General features: G+C 47.1%; 6 protein-coding genes across 9 annotated transcripts in view; 3 read left to right on the forward strand and 3 right to left on the reverse strand.

Annotated features, from left to right (window-relative positions):
- The window catches only part of H257_03218 (hypothetical protein), a 2,659-nt gene extending 2,478 nt beyond the window's left edge, over nt 1-181 (forward strand). For all 3 annotated transcript variants that reach the window (XM_009827211.1, XM_009827206.1, XM_009827208.1), the window contains one exon: nt 6-181. Coding sequence is in view for 2 of the 3 variants with exons in the window: in XM_009827206.1 (XP_009825508.1) it covers nt 6-115 (110 nt within the window). In the remaining variant the exon portion in view is untranslated. The remainder of the gene's footprint in view (nt 1-5) is intronic.
- Nucleotides 182-1,508: 1,327 nt separating this feature from the next.
- Nucleotides 1,509-2,575, reverse strand: H257_03219 (hypothetical protein). The gene has a single exon (XM_009827212.1). It carries the CDS (start codon nt 2,383-2,385, stop codon nt 2,047-2,049), a length of 339 nt encoding a protein of 112 aa, XP_009825514.1. The 5' UTR covers nt 2,386-2,575; the 3' UTR covers nt 1,509-2,046.
- Nucleotides 2,576-2,814: 239 nt separating this feature from the next.
- On the forward strand, nt 2,815-4,160 carry H257_03220 (hypothetical protein). Its single transcript, XM_009827213.1, has 2 exons — nt 2,815-3,156; nt 3,207-4,160. Exons 1-2 carry the CDS (start codon nt 2,920-2,922, stop codon nt 4,119-4,121), a joined length of 1,152 nt encoding a protein of 383 aa, XP_009825515.1. The 5' UTR covers nt 2,815-2,919; the 3' UTR covers nt 4,122-4,160.
- Nucleotides 4,161-4,859: 699 nt separating this feature from the next.
- H257_03221 lies at nt 4,860-9,882 on the reverse strand. 2 transcript variants are annotated; one of them, XM_009827215.1, is made up of 13 exons: nt 9,839-9,882; nt 9,581-9,773; nt 9,123-9,523; nt 8,701-8,791; nt 8,468-8,627; nt 8,247-8,312; nt 7,479-7,935; nt 6,411-6,649; nt 6,235-6,297; nt 5,814-5,961; nt 5,363-5,421; nt 5,189-5,257; nt 4,860-5,068 (listed from the first exon to the last, which is right to left on the reverse strand). In XM_009827215.1, exons 1-13 carry the CDS (start codon nt 9,858-9,860, stop codon nt 4,913-4,915), a joined length of 2,124 nt encoding a protein of 707 aa, XP_009825517.1. In that variant the 5' UTR covers nt 9,861-9,882; the 3' UTR covers nt 4,860-4,912. The 2 variants fall into 2 exon arrangements, with proteins under 2 accessions (XP_009825517.1, XP_009825516.1); XM_009827214.1 differs by having other exon boundaries at nt 9,581-9,882.
- Nucleotides 9,883-11,238: 1,356 nt separating this feature from the next.
- On the reverse strand, nt 11,239-12,271 carry H257_03222 (hypothetical protein). Its single transcript, XM_009827216.1, has one exon. The coding sequence runs from the start codon at nt 11,868-11,870 to the stop codon at nt 11,454-11,456; it is 417 nt and encodes a 138-aa protein (XP_009825518.1). The 5' UTR covers nt 11,871-12,271; the 3' UTR covers nt 11,239-11,453.
- Nucleotides 12,272-13,697: 1,426 nt separating this feature from the next.
- Nucleotides 13,698-14,045, forward strand: H257_03223 (hypothetical protein; the record flags this gene model as incomplete). Its single annotated transcript, XM_009827217.1, has 1 exon — nt 13,698-14,045. One exon carries the CDS (start codon nt 13,698-13,700, stop codon nt 14,043-14,045), a length of 348 nt encoding a protein of 115 aa, XP_009825519.1.
- Between the last annotated feature and the right edge of the window lie 1,697 nt (nt 14,046-15,742).

The raw sequence follows: 15,742 nt of genomic DNA on the forward strand, positions 1-15,742 counted from the left end.
ACTAGGGGGATATGGCAAAAGCGGGAATCAAATTCGAGCGGCGCTGCACCTGGATGTCAACCAAGATGACGTTGAGTACACGCTCAAAGCTATCAATGCAGTGCTGTCTTACTAACCAAGCGATCATTGTTTTGCAGACAGCAACATGACTAACTAGTACTACCTCTGTCCCGGTTTTATTGCTCCAAACGGCATTTTTGAGAAACGAACACAATGTTTTCTGAGAAGTATAGAGTATGCGGTATGTTTCAAAAGATCAGAACTCGGCGAATTCAATTGAAATCAAATTGAGTTCAAATACATCCAATCAAATACAGTACGAGAGAGCAATCAGAAGACTCCATACTGTGGCTCATATAATTGAAATAACCACGCTCAATAGAAACAAAGTACGGATAAAAGGAACGACATCCGTACATACAAGCCTCAAATAACGTTAGTATTTTCACCGTAACTTCGCCAATATTACTCCAATTTTGATTGGCGCTATCGCTTGGCCAATTTCAGGCCAAGGTCGCTTGCCCTTGTCGATTGAAGCAGATGCTGGCGTTGTCAACGCCAGTATGGAATTGCTAAGTGAGTGTGACTTGTCTACAGTCATCTTAGAATTGGCGAGCGAAGTGGCGAAGAACTTGGAAATGAGCGATGTCTGCACGGAGCTTGAGCGTCTGGATATCGTGGAAGATTCCGATGATGAAGAACTTGACATACCAGTGGTACCAGTACCATCGGTACTTGGATTAAACATTTGAAATAAATGTACTTGATTTTTGTATGCGAAATACAGTGTTTTTTCTTCAATCCACTGTTGCACGTTTGGAGCAGCAATTAAAATGGAACTTCAAGAATCTCGTTTGGAGCAATAAAACCGGGACAGAGGTAGTAACAAACAGTACTAGTGTAGTACTTGTAATTAGATATTGTCAAATCGATTCGAAACTGGAGCCCTCAGTAGAATCGAATGTGTTGGGAGAATCGATTAATAAAGAACCGCCTGAGCCAATCAAATCACGTCAAGTGGAATTTCTGCCAATCCAAACGTTTGACCCCTCCGCATTGGGCAAAACCACATATATACTAATCGTTGTATAGTATAGTGTGTACAAGATTAATAGGATCAAATAGATTCGAAAGCTGGCACAATGTTAGAGTAAATCGAAATGTTGCTTCCTATATGATGTATGTGGGTACACAGCACAGTTGCAGTGTGTGCACGCATTTGATGGAACGTCAATGCTTGCTTTGGGTTATAACTAATCTTGATGGATGCTTTACAACAGTGTTAGCCTTATTTTGACCTTATTTCAGTGAAATAGGACCTTTTCCCACTGAGAAAGGACCTTATTTCAGTACTTTTTGATGACGTTTGGTTGTGTCAATCTCGTCAAGGAAAATAATATTTCCAGTGAATTATTTACCGGAAACGTTTCGAAATGTGCAAATATTTGGAGGTCAATGGACAGATATTTGAAACAAATAATCAAATATTTGGCCTATTTTGAGAAACACGACGACAACTCATACGGTACCTGCGGGACTCAGCAACACATCCCTCGCGTGCGTCGAGACCTTCGTCCCTGCGTCCCCAATACATAGTAGCCACATATCCACCTTCGCTGTGTGCCGCATGAAGATTGCTCGCTTCGTCAAGACGTTGTACTTCCTGCTGGAGAAGGAGTCGCTGTCGTCGCCGACCGTCGCCATGTGGGCGTCCGACAGTCTCTCGTTCTTAATCGTTCACCCCAACGTGTTTGCCACGACCTTGCTTCCCAAGTACTTTTCGCACTCGAACTGGACCAAGTTCATGGCGGAGCTCGCACGCTTTGGGTTTCGGCAGCACCCTGTGACCTTGGCATCGACTTCCACAGCCATTGAATGCAGCCACGTGGACTTTCAACGGGGAAACCTCAAGCGTCTCCTGCACATTCAGCCGAGGAGGCAAGGCGAGCTCGACCGCCGCGCCGTCGTCGACGACATCGAAGACAACATCCTTCGCATCAAGCGCGAGATCGTCAAGGAAGTGGTCGCCGCGCAAGACATTGCAGACTACTTGAGCTGTGTATTTGACGAATCCATCGATCCCCCCCTTCCGCGGACGTTCCAACTAGCGCTGCCGCTGCCGTCAGCGTCCACTTCAGCTCCCACACGATCAGGTCCAACCTGTTTACCATCCGCACAGCTGCTCCCTCGATGGAGATCATCTTGTCTGCCGTCGTCGACACCTTCGAACGCCGTCCCAGGCAGACTGATTCCATCCCCACCTTCGTTCTCCGCGACATGGGTGCCATATTCGTCCGCATGGCAACATCCTCCATCAACTACAGCCTTGGACGACAGCCTGGACGTGGTGTTGGACGCATCTACGTTTGCCATCTTGGACGCCATGTTGCAGCCCCCCGTCGCGTCGCCGTCACCACCACGACTTCCATGCGTTCCCTTGTTCCATGAACCCACCTCGTCTCCGCTAAGCGCCTGCAGTGGATAGATTTACGTCGCTGCTGCTGCGGATAGAAGACAGATCGTGCAGTACAATTGTCAGCCTAATTTATGTACTACGTAGTATTAGTACTGTACACATATCCCTTGAACCCCTTTGTATTGACGACGTGCATGGGAGTTTATGCTACGGTTTGACACGAGATGCCCAACGTACTGTGCTTGGATCGACTGTACGAGAGCACTCAACTAGACTCGAACTACATGCAAGCACTCCTAGTAGGCTCATGCAACAAATCGCTGGAGCAAGCAAAGTTCGGCCGTGGGTCCGCGACCGCAAAGATGCAGGGGTTAAAGCATGGCAACACTAACTCAAACCAAGCATGCACACGTATACACCATCATTCACTCCATCTACATCCCACGACTAGGCGGCGGAGGTACCTTCACCGCCGACGGCCGACCTTCACCGATGCCTTTCTGATGAATGAAACGGCGGAGGTTATCCAGATATCCGGATACTCCAACGATTGGTACCGTTATATTGGCGGCATAATTGCAAATTTCTTCCGACACGCGATGGACGAGTTGATTGCCGGCGTGCAGGGCTGTATGGACGACTTGCGTTCGATCGAAGCGACGAACCAGCAGCATGGCTTCAAGGCTACGTTCTGGCAGCAGAACAGCGACTTCAACCTCGGACGCGATGTCCTCATCGCGGTATTCCCATTCCAGGTCAACTACAACACATGACCTCACACTCGTCCTAGGCTGGTGGGTCGATCTCAAGCACTGTGACCAAGTTCTCATTGGTGCTGGGCAAGGAAACGGTGGCGTCGGACGCGTACTCGGTGTGCCACACCATGTTCCAACCCTGCGAGCAGCTGCTGGCGGCGCTCAAAGTGGCCGTGTTCGCCGGCGCCGGGTACGCGTTGACCAAGGAATTGTGCGCCAGTGTCCACCGCATCTTCGCCAACGTTCTGGATCTATCGACACGCCTTCATGTAAAGGACCTCGGCCGCGTGCCCGAACTCACGGGGCGCATCTGGGACGCCTGTGCCGCGCTGGAGACACTGTCCAAGTCCAACTTGATCTCGACAAAGCGCGTCATGCTGCAGACCGTCGCCGTGCTCAATGACACTGTGCAGGAGCTCCAGGGGGACGTCGCCGCCGCCAAGGACGCGCTCGACAATACCATTGACGATCATGATCATCTCGAGCAGCGCAACGTCGAGCTCGAAGACGACTTGGACTTCGACATGGGGAGCCAAACATTGACTGCCAACGAACTGCGCCAGCTGCAGGCGTGTGTGGACGTGCTTCAGATGGCCCAGGCCATTGCCAAGAAGGGTGTGCTGTCGCTCAACGCTGTGTCGGAAACCGACGGCCAGGACGGCTGCGTGCAGTGGGGCAGCTCGTTCCCGTCGCTCTACGATGCACTCCATGATGCTGTGGTCGACCTGGGAGCGGACCTGAGCCCGCCGTTCGAAGCCGCCGTCGTGGCCGATCACATGAACCTGCTCCAGCGCGTGGGGACAGACGTGCTGACCCATCTGCAGCACCAGCCTGGCCACGGAGTGCATGCGGATGTGGCCAAGGGGCTGCTGGCATTCCAAGGCAAAGCCGCCGCGGCCTTGCAAGTGTTGGCAATCGACGATGAAAGTAGCAGCAGCAGTATCTATTGAATATACATATAGTACTACTACGACTACTATTTATAGAAATTATCTCTTCATCTGGTACAGTAGTACAGTAGAGATGGATTGTGGGCATAAACGAGACTCGTGATGTTTATCGCACAAAAACTACAGTAGATGCTACGAGGTAGTAGTACTACATAAGAGTTGTTAGTTGTAGTAGTAGCTCGTTGTACTATTCTTATATCAAAATAGCAAAACACGTCGAATAGATCACTTATGTGTGGTACAGTAGTAGAAATATTGTCCTTTTACCAGGCCATCTGAAAAGTGGCATTCTATAAATAGATGCCACATTTGCCGATATTAACTTTGCGCTGGATGCCGAAATTAAGTGTGTCGTTTTTGCGCTCCAATTAGGCCTGTTTGCGCAAGCAATTCATTCGCAATTCGTGGTTTGCGCTGTTTGCTGCTTGCGTTAGGTCAATTCTGCACCAAAGTCCAAATCTATCGATATCTTCTTTGTACTGAATTTTGTATGTAAACCGAGGTCCTGTGGTGATTACACTAATTGAAGCCGCACACTAATTCGACGTTGATGATGGTTTCCGGCAATCTGATTGGCTAAATCCTACATCAGCCGATGATTCTTGTGTGCATTTGGTTGTGTCGACTTTGATTACGTGGTGGTGTGATGTTCTTAGTACTTCGAAGTATTACGTATTGTGGTGTGTTTATTCCAAACTATAGCGACATGGGGAATATATATAGTATACATATATTATAACCTGTATTCATATGTTTGGGGCTTAAAGTTGTGTAGATATCTCATGGTAGCGTTAAGTGGGAAGCTGGTCGTCGCCGTGGAGGGTGTTGAGCGTGGCGTCCATGCAGAGGAGCCCCACGAGTTTGCCTTCTTTAACCACAAACACTTGGGCCCACATGTACACACACGACAGCACGTACACATTGGCCAGTGGCACAAAGTACCCCACCTAATAATATATATATTTATGGCAAAATAATAATACAATATTTATATGAATAGTCGGCCTCTTTACCCTTGCAACTGCATAAAGATATATATATATAATATATATATAGGTGGGTTTTACCTGGGGCGGGTACGTGCTGATAGGCAACGCTGTGTACGACAACACATCGTATGGCGGACCAAATAGGATCTACACACAAGAAATACATGAATTACGATGAAGAACTGTATATATATATATATATATTCTGACTATATGGAGTGTCAACATTGAGGAGAAATGCTGCACACGTACAGTCTGGTTGCACAAGTCTTTATCATGCAAGAGCAAGTCGGCGGCATCGTCTGGCCCACCTACAAGAAGCACGCGTTACAAGAACAATTCTCACATGATAGAATGGCCCGATATATATATATATATATATATATATATACTAGTACAATATTACGTTACGACAATGGCTCAGCATTCTATGATTTATTGTCTATTCGATAGATAGTCAATCGACCAATCAAAAACAAGCACACGAATCAAGTGACCAATCAAACGCTGCTCTCGTCACCAAGTCTTGTATTAGTGTGAATCACGACATGATTGATTTCCATACATATTCATTTTCAAACAATCGATCGATGGGTAGAGAGAGATATTTGGCCACTCGGCCCTAAAGTAACAAAGTCCCAAGTTTGGCTCATTCGACCGAATATATATATATATATACCTAAACAACGAGATATGTACGTACTGCGAGAAGCCAACGATAGCATGGACAAAGCCGGGTAGTGCTTCAAGTGACTCTTTGATTTATCCCGTGCGTCGCCCCCTTGGTTGGCGCGGCGTCGTTCGGACAATCGCGACAGCACCAGCAGCAAATCCACACGGCGCACGGCACCCTATCATATTTATCAATCATATAAACCCGTTCAAAAGTAAAGCTAGTCATATATATATATATATATAGGTAGATCATTTTCACAAGAGAGAGATATCATATTTATCAATCATATAAACCCGTTCAAAAGTAAAGCTAGTCGATGTATCAAGCAAGTCATATATATATATATATATATATAGGATAGGTAGATCGTTTTCACAAGAGAGATAGTATCATGATTATTACTATTATCATGGTGGTGGTGGTACTGAGGATGACAAGGATAGCTTACCAAGAGCGTCCGGTGGTCGTCGCAGATGGGAATGTACAGCGCATGCTTGGTCGCTTCGACCGACTAAAACACCAGTATCGCATATTATCATCCAATATATCATGTCACAGATGAGAGGGGTAACCATCATATATATACATGACCTACTAAACTAGAGGAATGTTGATCGTTCATACCTGCAACACAGCGACGGCGTCAGCGTAGGTCGAGTGCAGCGACAGGGTGATAGGAATTGGCCGCATAACTTCATGCGCCATCTTGTGCGCCAACACGGGCGACGCAGAGATGTCGGCGCAGACAAAATTGAGCCCCGCCATCTTGGCAAATACGTCATAGATGCTCGGCGAGCTCATACCCCCAATCGAGTATGCCACCAGGACGGATAACATTACGGGCAGCATGTGGCTAAGCTGGCCTGCACGACACCGAGGAAAAATATTAATGTATATATATATATGAATAAACGGGCAGCTGGTGGCTTAGCTTGTCTTTATGAAACCAACGAAAATACTTATACTTAGATGTATATATGTATATACATTTGTCAAGTCAACAAGCGGGCGGCATGTGACTAATCTGGCCACCACGAAATCGTGGAAAATAATATTTTTAAATATATATATATATTCAGTCGCCACCACTATCCTCGATATATACAGACAGTATTATTATGACCCTCCAAGGAAAACTCCATCATCCCCCCACCCAACGACGTACCGCAGCTACATATATATGTATAAAAATAATATATATATATACATCCCGTCAAGCGACAGTCTTTTTTAAACAACACTCTTCATCCTATCCCGTTCCAATACTATTGTTGGTCTCTGATGCACGAATAAATTAAGACCTCGTAATAGAATTTGTTTTCAAAATAATAGAATATTTATTCTAATTTCAATAGTAACAAATTAAACAAAAAAAATGGATTTTATTACTTTTTTTTCCAATTTTTTAAATAATAATATTTGTTTAATACTTTTTTTATTTTTTGCATAATTTATATTTCCGTTTAATAAATTATATAAATATAAATAAAAATAAAACAAAACAATATTTATATATATATATTTTAAAAATTTATAAAGATAATAAATAAATTTTATAAATAGATACATTTCCATGTATTTTAAAAAATAAAACCATTAAAGCTAAACCCACGAGATATGATGGTTGAATTATATATATATATTACCCTCTAAGAATGCATGAATAATGTATATATATAATAATATATATACCTGTGAGCTCAAACACAATCACAGCCGTGGACACGGTGTGTGTGGCGGCAGAGGCAAAGCAGGCGGCCCCCACGACCGCGTAGGCAGCGGGGGACACGCCCGTGTACACCAGCACCCGCAGCACCTCGCCATAGAGACGGCCCACGACGGCGCCAAATGTAAAGAGCGGCGTGAAGATGCCACAAGACAGAGGCAGACCGCCGCACGGGAGTAAAGTGACAGCAAACTTTAGAGCGAGGTACGTGAGCAGGTACAAGTGGGGAGGGAATAGCGAAGCAGAAGCCTGGGCAATGGATGGCAAGTTGGCCAGTGGAATGTCTTTGAACATGTCGTTGATCAGTTGGCGGTCAGTCCATCGAAGCAGGTGAAATGGGAACGTTAATATGCCAGTTACAAAGCAGGCTAGGATGACGTGGAGGTACCGACGCTGCCACAAGGCTCGAGTCGCGACGAGTTTCTAACAAAGAGTTGGTCAACAAGAAGATTGTAACAAGTGATGGAATCAATTTATAATTGGTGGGAATATATATATATATATATTGTGGGTTCGGTATGTACAAATGTCGAGACCCCGTCGAATCGAATCACGAATCATTGACGCGATTGGCTAATATCCAATTTTGAGAGGATTTGATTGGCTCGTGCAGAAAGGACAAGTATACTCCACCAATCACAACTCAGTATTAATTCAATATAAACCACGCGAATTTTGCACGTTTATAGCGAATAATTCACAAGATATAAAGTGGATGTCGAAGAACTGCATACCCCAAAGATGGACGTTTGGAGGCGTTCCAGCACTTGGACGCTACGGACAAACGTCGCCGCGAGAATCTATAAGTCATATCATGAGTATGTTTAAATAGTATATATATATATATATATATATATATATATCAAAACATGTATTGTTGTGAAGTTGGATTTGGAATACAATAGTATTCGAATCGAACAGTTACTTGACATCCAAGTCATATATATATATATACCCCACAGAGAACCCCAAGCAGCAAAAACCCAAGCAATTCCCAGCCCAATTCAAAGTCGGCAAACTTGGTGTTGGTGAACAGCACGTCGTTCTTGAGTACGGAAATGATCTGGAATGTCAACACACACACAGACGAGCTGATCACGCTTTGCCACAGGTTTCTACAAGGAATTGTTTATATATATATATATATTTGAGATCATGGAATATATATAGAATCACAACGAGTCGTACTTGATCGCATAGTATTGGGATGTGACTTCAATACTAAACAATACACCTCCAAGGGGCGATCCAAATACAGCCGTGACCCCACACGCGACGCCTAGAACCACCAGATAGTGTGTGATATATTCCCCATCGAATGTCATAAATATATATTCCATCGTATCTCAAATATATAGATATAATAATTTTTAAATATTTAGAGGAAAGGTGCGTCGAGTCTACATCTTATCCATTTTACACGCACACGTAAATGGTACTACATTCGATGGATATATATATGAGAGATTGGTAATATAAATACAAGCCGCCGTCTTCTCCAATCTAAATATATAATATATATGATCAAACACAATTATATATATATACATCCACCCCGATACGACGAATACATAGTCGAATGGTTCAGGAATCACAATCCATATATTTACCTGCTCGAATGTACGTAAAGTTGTCTGCGGTGGGGCGAAACACCGAGAGGCCGCTCAGTTTGTCGGCCATGATGGAGATCATGTGCAGGAACGGCCCTTCCTTCCCCACAGACAGCCCCGACGCATTGGACAGCACAGTGCCGACGCACCGCGCCACCAGCGCCGCGTACGACAAGACGTTCGATGCGTTCAGTTGACCTGCCAGCAGCGCCTTCATCTGCGGGATGCCAGACCCGTCCGAGTTGGTCGAGATGAAGTACCCACACGAAGTCGCGAGGACCCCGCAGAGCACCGTCCAAGCGATCCAGACGAGGTACGAGCCCAAGGAGTCGTCGCCCAGATGCGTTACCATACGTTGCCGAAGCGACACGATCATGACAATCCAATAGTCCATCAGCGACCTGTCCATTGAAATGTGATGTGGAAATGTATGCAACGATGGGTACGTGTGTATGTACCCGAGTAAGGCAGATAAACAACCAAGCGTAATGAGGAATGTCCACGTGATCGGCGAGTGCGGCAACGACTTGCACATGTTCCACACGCGGCGGCCGATCGTCGGCGGCGAAATGTTGTCGGTGAGGCTGATGCGTCGATTGGACCGCATCTCCCTCTGGTACTCTTCCAACGACGATGCATGGCGCCACGTGTCTAGAGATGCATGATGTGCACGTATCCTTGTACGAGGAGAGGTCATGGAGCATGCAAGTTCTCACCGAGCATTCCCGTGATGGACATGGTACGTCGTTGTGTTCTAGTCTCCGTTATTTCCGTTTGGGGCAAGTATCCGGATATATTTATATCCGGAAAAAGGACCGCAATGAATTGACTTAAGGAGATTTCGTGCGATATCATATTTAACCAATGAAAACACTCCTGTACAATGATTGGATAATTCAATCACCAATCCATGCTCATCGTGAAACTCTCTTGACCATATACTTACAGTATATGGTAGCCCTTGGCACGCTGCATGATACGAGTACAATTTTGCGACGATGGAATATCAAAGTCATGTACTAGGTTAGTATTTTCGACATGAATGTTGACTGTAAGCATCCATGCCGTCACAACGACCTTGCCCGCTTGTAAGGGATCAGCTACAGTATCGTCGGACGACTCTAACATGCCTCTGCATGGAATAATGCAACGTCATACTACTAGTACGCGGGAGCAGCAAGCGATTCCGCTTTGAGATTGATTGAAGCAGAATAGAGTGCGTTACGGAAAATTTGAGATTGACAAACGTCAAAATGTAAATGTGCATTCTACGGAATTCGAAGGCCAGAACTTGACTTTTGTATGCAATCGTAGGCGGCGTACGATTTCGCCATTTTGAAATCCTCCACCTCACTCTTTTTCAAAGTTATAATCTCTGTTACGAAGCAAGTATTGAACTATTAACTTGCCTATCTACAATTTTCCACATTTTCCTCTGTTCTCCAACAATTCAAGTGCACGCAAATGCATATATTCTACTTCAAGAGTATCGTTAATAACGTTATCACGTGATTGGGTGTTTACCTTTGAGGATCTCGATGTATGTACTACTAGATATGATTAGGTTCAAACAGAACACAAATATCATCCCGTTTACCAGAGCAACGTAACTAGTACTTCGAAGTACACTGTAACCTTTTTCATGACGACGAGGCGATCCGGCAGTGGTAATATACCTTCATGAAATGCCTTTTCCACTTTCGACCCCACAAACGAAGCTTCTGTTGCGTCGAGTACACTACTTCTATTCCCATAGATCATCCATCCCCTCCGGTAAGACTGTATAATCAGACCGTAAAATACGGTTTCTGTCCGTGAAACGGTAAAAAATAATCCGAATAACCAACATATCCGGAAATGAATAAGTTTGATTTGTGTGAAGTGTTTCTGCTACTACTGTACTGGATGGAATGCAGTTGAGAAGCTCTTACTGTTAAGAATGCAAGTCGAGGACAGGTGGAAGCCATCTGCACTGTAACCGGTGGAGATGCTCTTAGCGGTGTGCAATACCAGTTGCTCTTAAGTTGAGACATGATGCAGAACACGGTAGACGACCACCATGTCCACAGCGTGCATGGGTACCTTTCGTGCCGTTTCACGCAAGTGGAAGTTACACGTTGTCCCCATCATACCTATCCACATAACCATCATAGAGGAGTGTCCATGGGGGAGTCAGATCCCCTCACACAATACTTGAATGTCGTGTATGATGTGCATGAAGCCACGACGGTGATCTTGGACACGACTCCGCTGCCGACGCGGCCAGCTCCGCCTTTGCATCAAGTTCGTCGACCACAGACAGCCCGGCAATTTCGCACGACCGCCTCTGCGTCACGTCATATCCTTCCCAACAATCTCCCATGCCACAGCACCATGCTCCATCGACCCACCGTCAAGTCTGTGCGACCCCAGACCGCTCGACCCGACATTGGTCGTGGACCTTCTGTAGCCACAGTACACGATGCCACCAAAGCCGAGAAAGCCGAGCAAAAGCACATCCGCCGCCGACTCGATGCGTTTCTTATCGGCGACAAAGCTCACGCCCATCGGGTGTTTGTCGGTGTTGCTCCAGAACCAGGCCAGCAACGTCATAACAACGACGACAACGACAACACTGAGAGCCACAAACAGCCCTCCCACACCAAGCCTCCGCAGCACGTTCAACGAATACGACAGCCCCCCCGCCGCCATCCAACTCCCGTCGCAGCCAAGGCGACCAACGTCGCCTTCGTCTCCCATGCAAGGCATGTTCGACCAGCCTCTCGAGAGGAATCATTCGTGTACAACTTTAACCCGTCAGAACGGATGATTGCATTCCAGGCGAACGCGCATCTGTCGAGCGACGAAACTATGGCGGCGGCTGAGATGACACCCGTCGCCAAGTTGAGTCGACGGCTCGAACGCCACGTGTCCGTCCGCCGCGCGCACGACAGGTTCATGACCAAAGGAGGATCGCCGCCACCCCTTCACCACCATGATGGACATTATGTGCTCGGTCGAGGAACTAACCTCATCCATTCTCCATCACGTATTCAGCATGGCTACCAGCCCACATGTAAAGCTACATCCCACACTTTAAACACCGTCAGAAGCACCCAGTGGCTCCACCCGAGCGACTCGCACGCGACGTTGGCTACAGTCGACTCGGCTACGTGCTTACATCAACCTCGTCAGCCTTGCGGTGGCGGCGGCATGAAGCGACAGCCGTCCGTCGTTGGAATGACATTGGGAGCCTCGCCAACCCGAAGCGCACTGAAACCACCATCGCATGGAGCTACCTTGCAAGACGGAATACCTCGGGGAATGATGAAGCGCCAGTCGTCGGTGACGGCGCTGCGATCGAGGCAAGCGAATTCCGTTGCCGAAGTCGTGCAGGCACGGACCAAAGCCCGTCAAATCAAGAATCGACGAAGGCTAAAGTCTGGGGCGCAGTACGTCGAAGAGTATCGTGGTGCTGTGGCCAAGCAACGCGCCGAGCACGCCGCCATGGCGAAGGAGGCACCCCACCCCACGTCGATCACAACCGAGGACGACATTGCCAGTCAGATCAAGTACTCGCACATGGTGGACGGATTAGAGTTGTGGAGGAAGCATGTGCTTTCCACCGGTCTTCCATCTTCGTTTGGAGCTGGCGACGACGCAGCGCCGACGTCCGTCTTGCGCATGCGACCAAGGTCGGCGGGAGTGACTCGAGTGAAACCGTCAATGTTTTGATTGGCCAATAAAGAGTATATGATGGTCCCTCGATTGATGGAGTTGTTTCTATTTTGATGATGGATTGGCTGGAATATCTAGCTTGTATTCAAACATCAATCGACTCACAAATTCTGACCATGACGTCCACATGGGGCCGTCGGATTGACAGCATCCTGGCATAACTTGCCGCCACCACCAGAGGAGTACGATTCCTGTCACAGTTCCGGATACAAGATCCGGATGCACTTGGCTGTACCACGCCACACAGGTTGAAGACAAAGTCAGACACGAACCCACGAGCTGCCAACGACGCCGCTACGTGCCAAGGAAACAGCAAAGCGCCACCGCCCCATTGCTTCGGACCATCCCCGGCCCTTTTATGTTTACCAGCTCAAGATGACTGGTCCTGCTTTGCTTAGCCGTAGCGTTAGAATACAATAACGCTATCAATTCACTTCTCAATTTACCAGCGACTGTTCCTTCCTCTGCGCACGCACGTTTACACCTGGTAGCACTCCAAGTTCGTCCACGGTTTATGTCATCCTCCTCCACCCCAATTACGCTAGCGCATCAACTGGTTCTCGACCGCATGTACCTGGTATTCGGCAAACAAGACACCGCAACCCTTCTTGGTGGTCTCTCCCCCGAGAGCCAAGCTAGTCTGGTGGAGGGCTTATCGACCAAGCCGTTACATATGCCGTCACCCTCCTGACTGCACTTCACGCAGCTCTCGAAAGCCAGGCCACGATGGCAGCCCATGGTCTTACCTTTGAAAATTTACTTGGACAGAGCGCGAGTGAAGGCGAGCGCTAAACATTCGCGCTCCATACCTCCGAACAACAAAGCCCCGCGCGGCTGAAGCCGATCAAGCTCGAGGCCATGAAATTCGGTGGTGCGCTGTCAGACAAAATCCTCCGCTGGTTCCACTATGATGAGACGGCTGCGAACGCGCAGCGTATTCTAGATGATGTCACTCGGGTTGCATTTGTGATGTCGCACTTGAAGGGTCGTGCCGAAGACTCGGTGTTTTTCAAACACCTCAAGGACCCTTTTTGCTTCTCCCCCCTCGATGAACTCACGCATGAAATGAAGACCACGTTCCTGCCCCCCAATGGCGACTTTCGCTGTCGCACCAAGTATCTTGAATGCAAACAAGAAAAGCGTTCCCTCCAAGGGTACATCCACGACCTTCGCGTTTTGGCAGCGAACAATCGATCCCTGAAGTGATGCGTGTTACTATGTTCATGACCGGGTTGAGACCAAGGCCCCACGCGAATTCAGCGAATATCCTACCACGTTCGAAGCCGCTGTTCGAATCACGCTCTCAGAGTCGCTTTCATCGACGCTCGCCCATAGCCGCACGAATTTCTCCGAGATTGAAGTCTCGGTGGTTGCTCATAGTGCTGAAGATCGCAAATGTTTTAACTGCGGTCGGGTGGGTCATCTTTCGCCGGTTTCTCGTTCCCCCGCCGTGCAAACGACACGGGGGACTCGATCGCGCCTTCCTTGTCGAGGGAAGTGGTGCCGATGATCTCGGCCGCGACGCTCTCAAACAAACACGTCAGCGCTGCTCCCAACGCAGTCGACGACCATGTCCCCAACCAAGTCGACAATCACCGACGGGTTGCGCGGGTCGTCTTTGGGGATGCCCTGTTCGACCTTGCCGACGTAGGCGGCCTAGGTGTAGACGCCCCGCCCAATTGCACGAACAGCGCCACGACCGACGAGCCAAACCCGACCATGAGCATGGGGATTTCCGTGGCACTCATGACGGGCGTGAACGCGGCATGCAGCAGCATGTGTTGAATGCTCACGCCCGCCACGAACAACGTGATATCGAGGACGGCGGAAAACTCGCCACCGCGGAAGCAGTTGAGCTTAAAACCTTTTGTTAATTTTTTAATAGGTTTTTGTTTTTTTTGTTAAATTATTTATTTAACAGCGCCTCACCGTACGAACGATGCGCGGGCGCTCTCCTCCATCAAGGTGCTCCTTCGTTGGCCATCAGTGTAAATTGAATTATTATAAAGATTGCTTGCTGCCTCCGATCCAATTTACTTGCACGAATCAGAATTTTAACGTATTCCTCCTCCAATAAAAATATTTTGTTACAACCTCGAATATACAGTGTAACGATAACGTTAAGACTTGTAAGGTCATGTAAGGTCTACATGGAATCATCGTGTTCATAATCGCACATTATTAAGGGATAACAACATTGATTTTCATTCGAGCTTGCTTCATAAAAGAGCCTGTGTCTTAGGCCATGGTAAGAAGTTCACTCCAGTTGAAGGTGCGCTCAAATTGGTCAATGGATTTGCTTGACTGTGAATTCACAATCGAATCGTTAGAACAATGAAATCGCTAAAACATAAGCAATGATCGCATACATATTTTGAGTTTAAACCATGCGCGATAAACCGTCCCACCTAATTTGTCTTGATTTGAGTGGAAATCTGAGCACTGTAAATGAGCCCCAAGATGAGCTCTATCCAAGCCGATTACATAGTACAGAAGGATACCCAATCTTTCAGCCTCTTTCAACACTTTTCAGAATGAAATCCTTGTCCTGGGTGGCTAGAAATCTGCATTTGACGAACGAGGTCCCTTTCAAGTGCATCATAAATTGACCATCTACATACGGTAAATACAGTATGGCCTCACTTGTCTCACTTGTCAACTTCAATGGTACCTTTTAGAGTTATGGTTAGCAGAGACGTTTAACTTGTTGTTGGGACCGCTTAGGCACAAGTAGTGATAAACGATTGTGATTATTTTGCAACTACCTGTTTGTCTAGTACTACAACTTGGCTAGACTATTCTTAGGTAGTGTAAATAAACGGCTAACTGGAGGTCAATAGTCAGTTCAGTTGAAGCTAATCTTGGTTGGTTTCGGCGGTTGCTTCGAAAGGTTGCCATCTTGA

The sequence above is a fragment of the Aphanomyces astaci genome (genome assembly GCF_000520075.1).
Source record: "Aphanomyces astaci strain APO3 unplaced genomic scaffold supercont1.5, whole genome shotgun sequence".
NCBI classification, from domain to species: Eukaryota; Oomycota; class Saprolegniomycetes; order Saprolegniales; family Verrucalvaceae; genus Aphanomyces; species Aphanomyces astaci.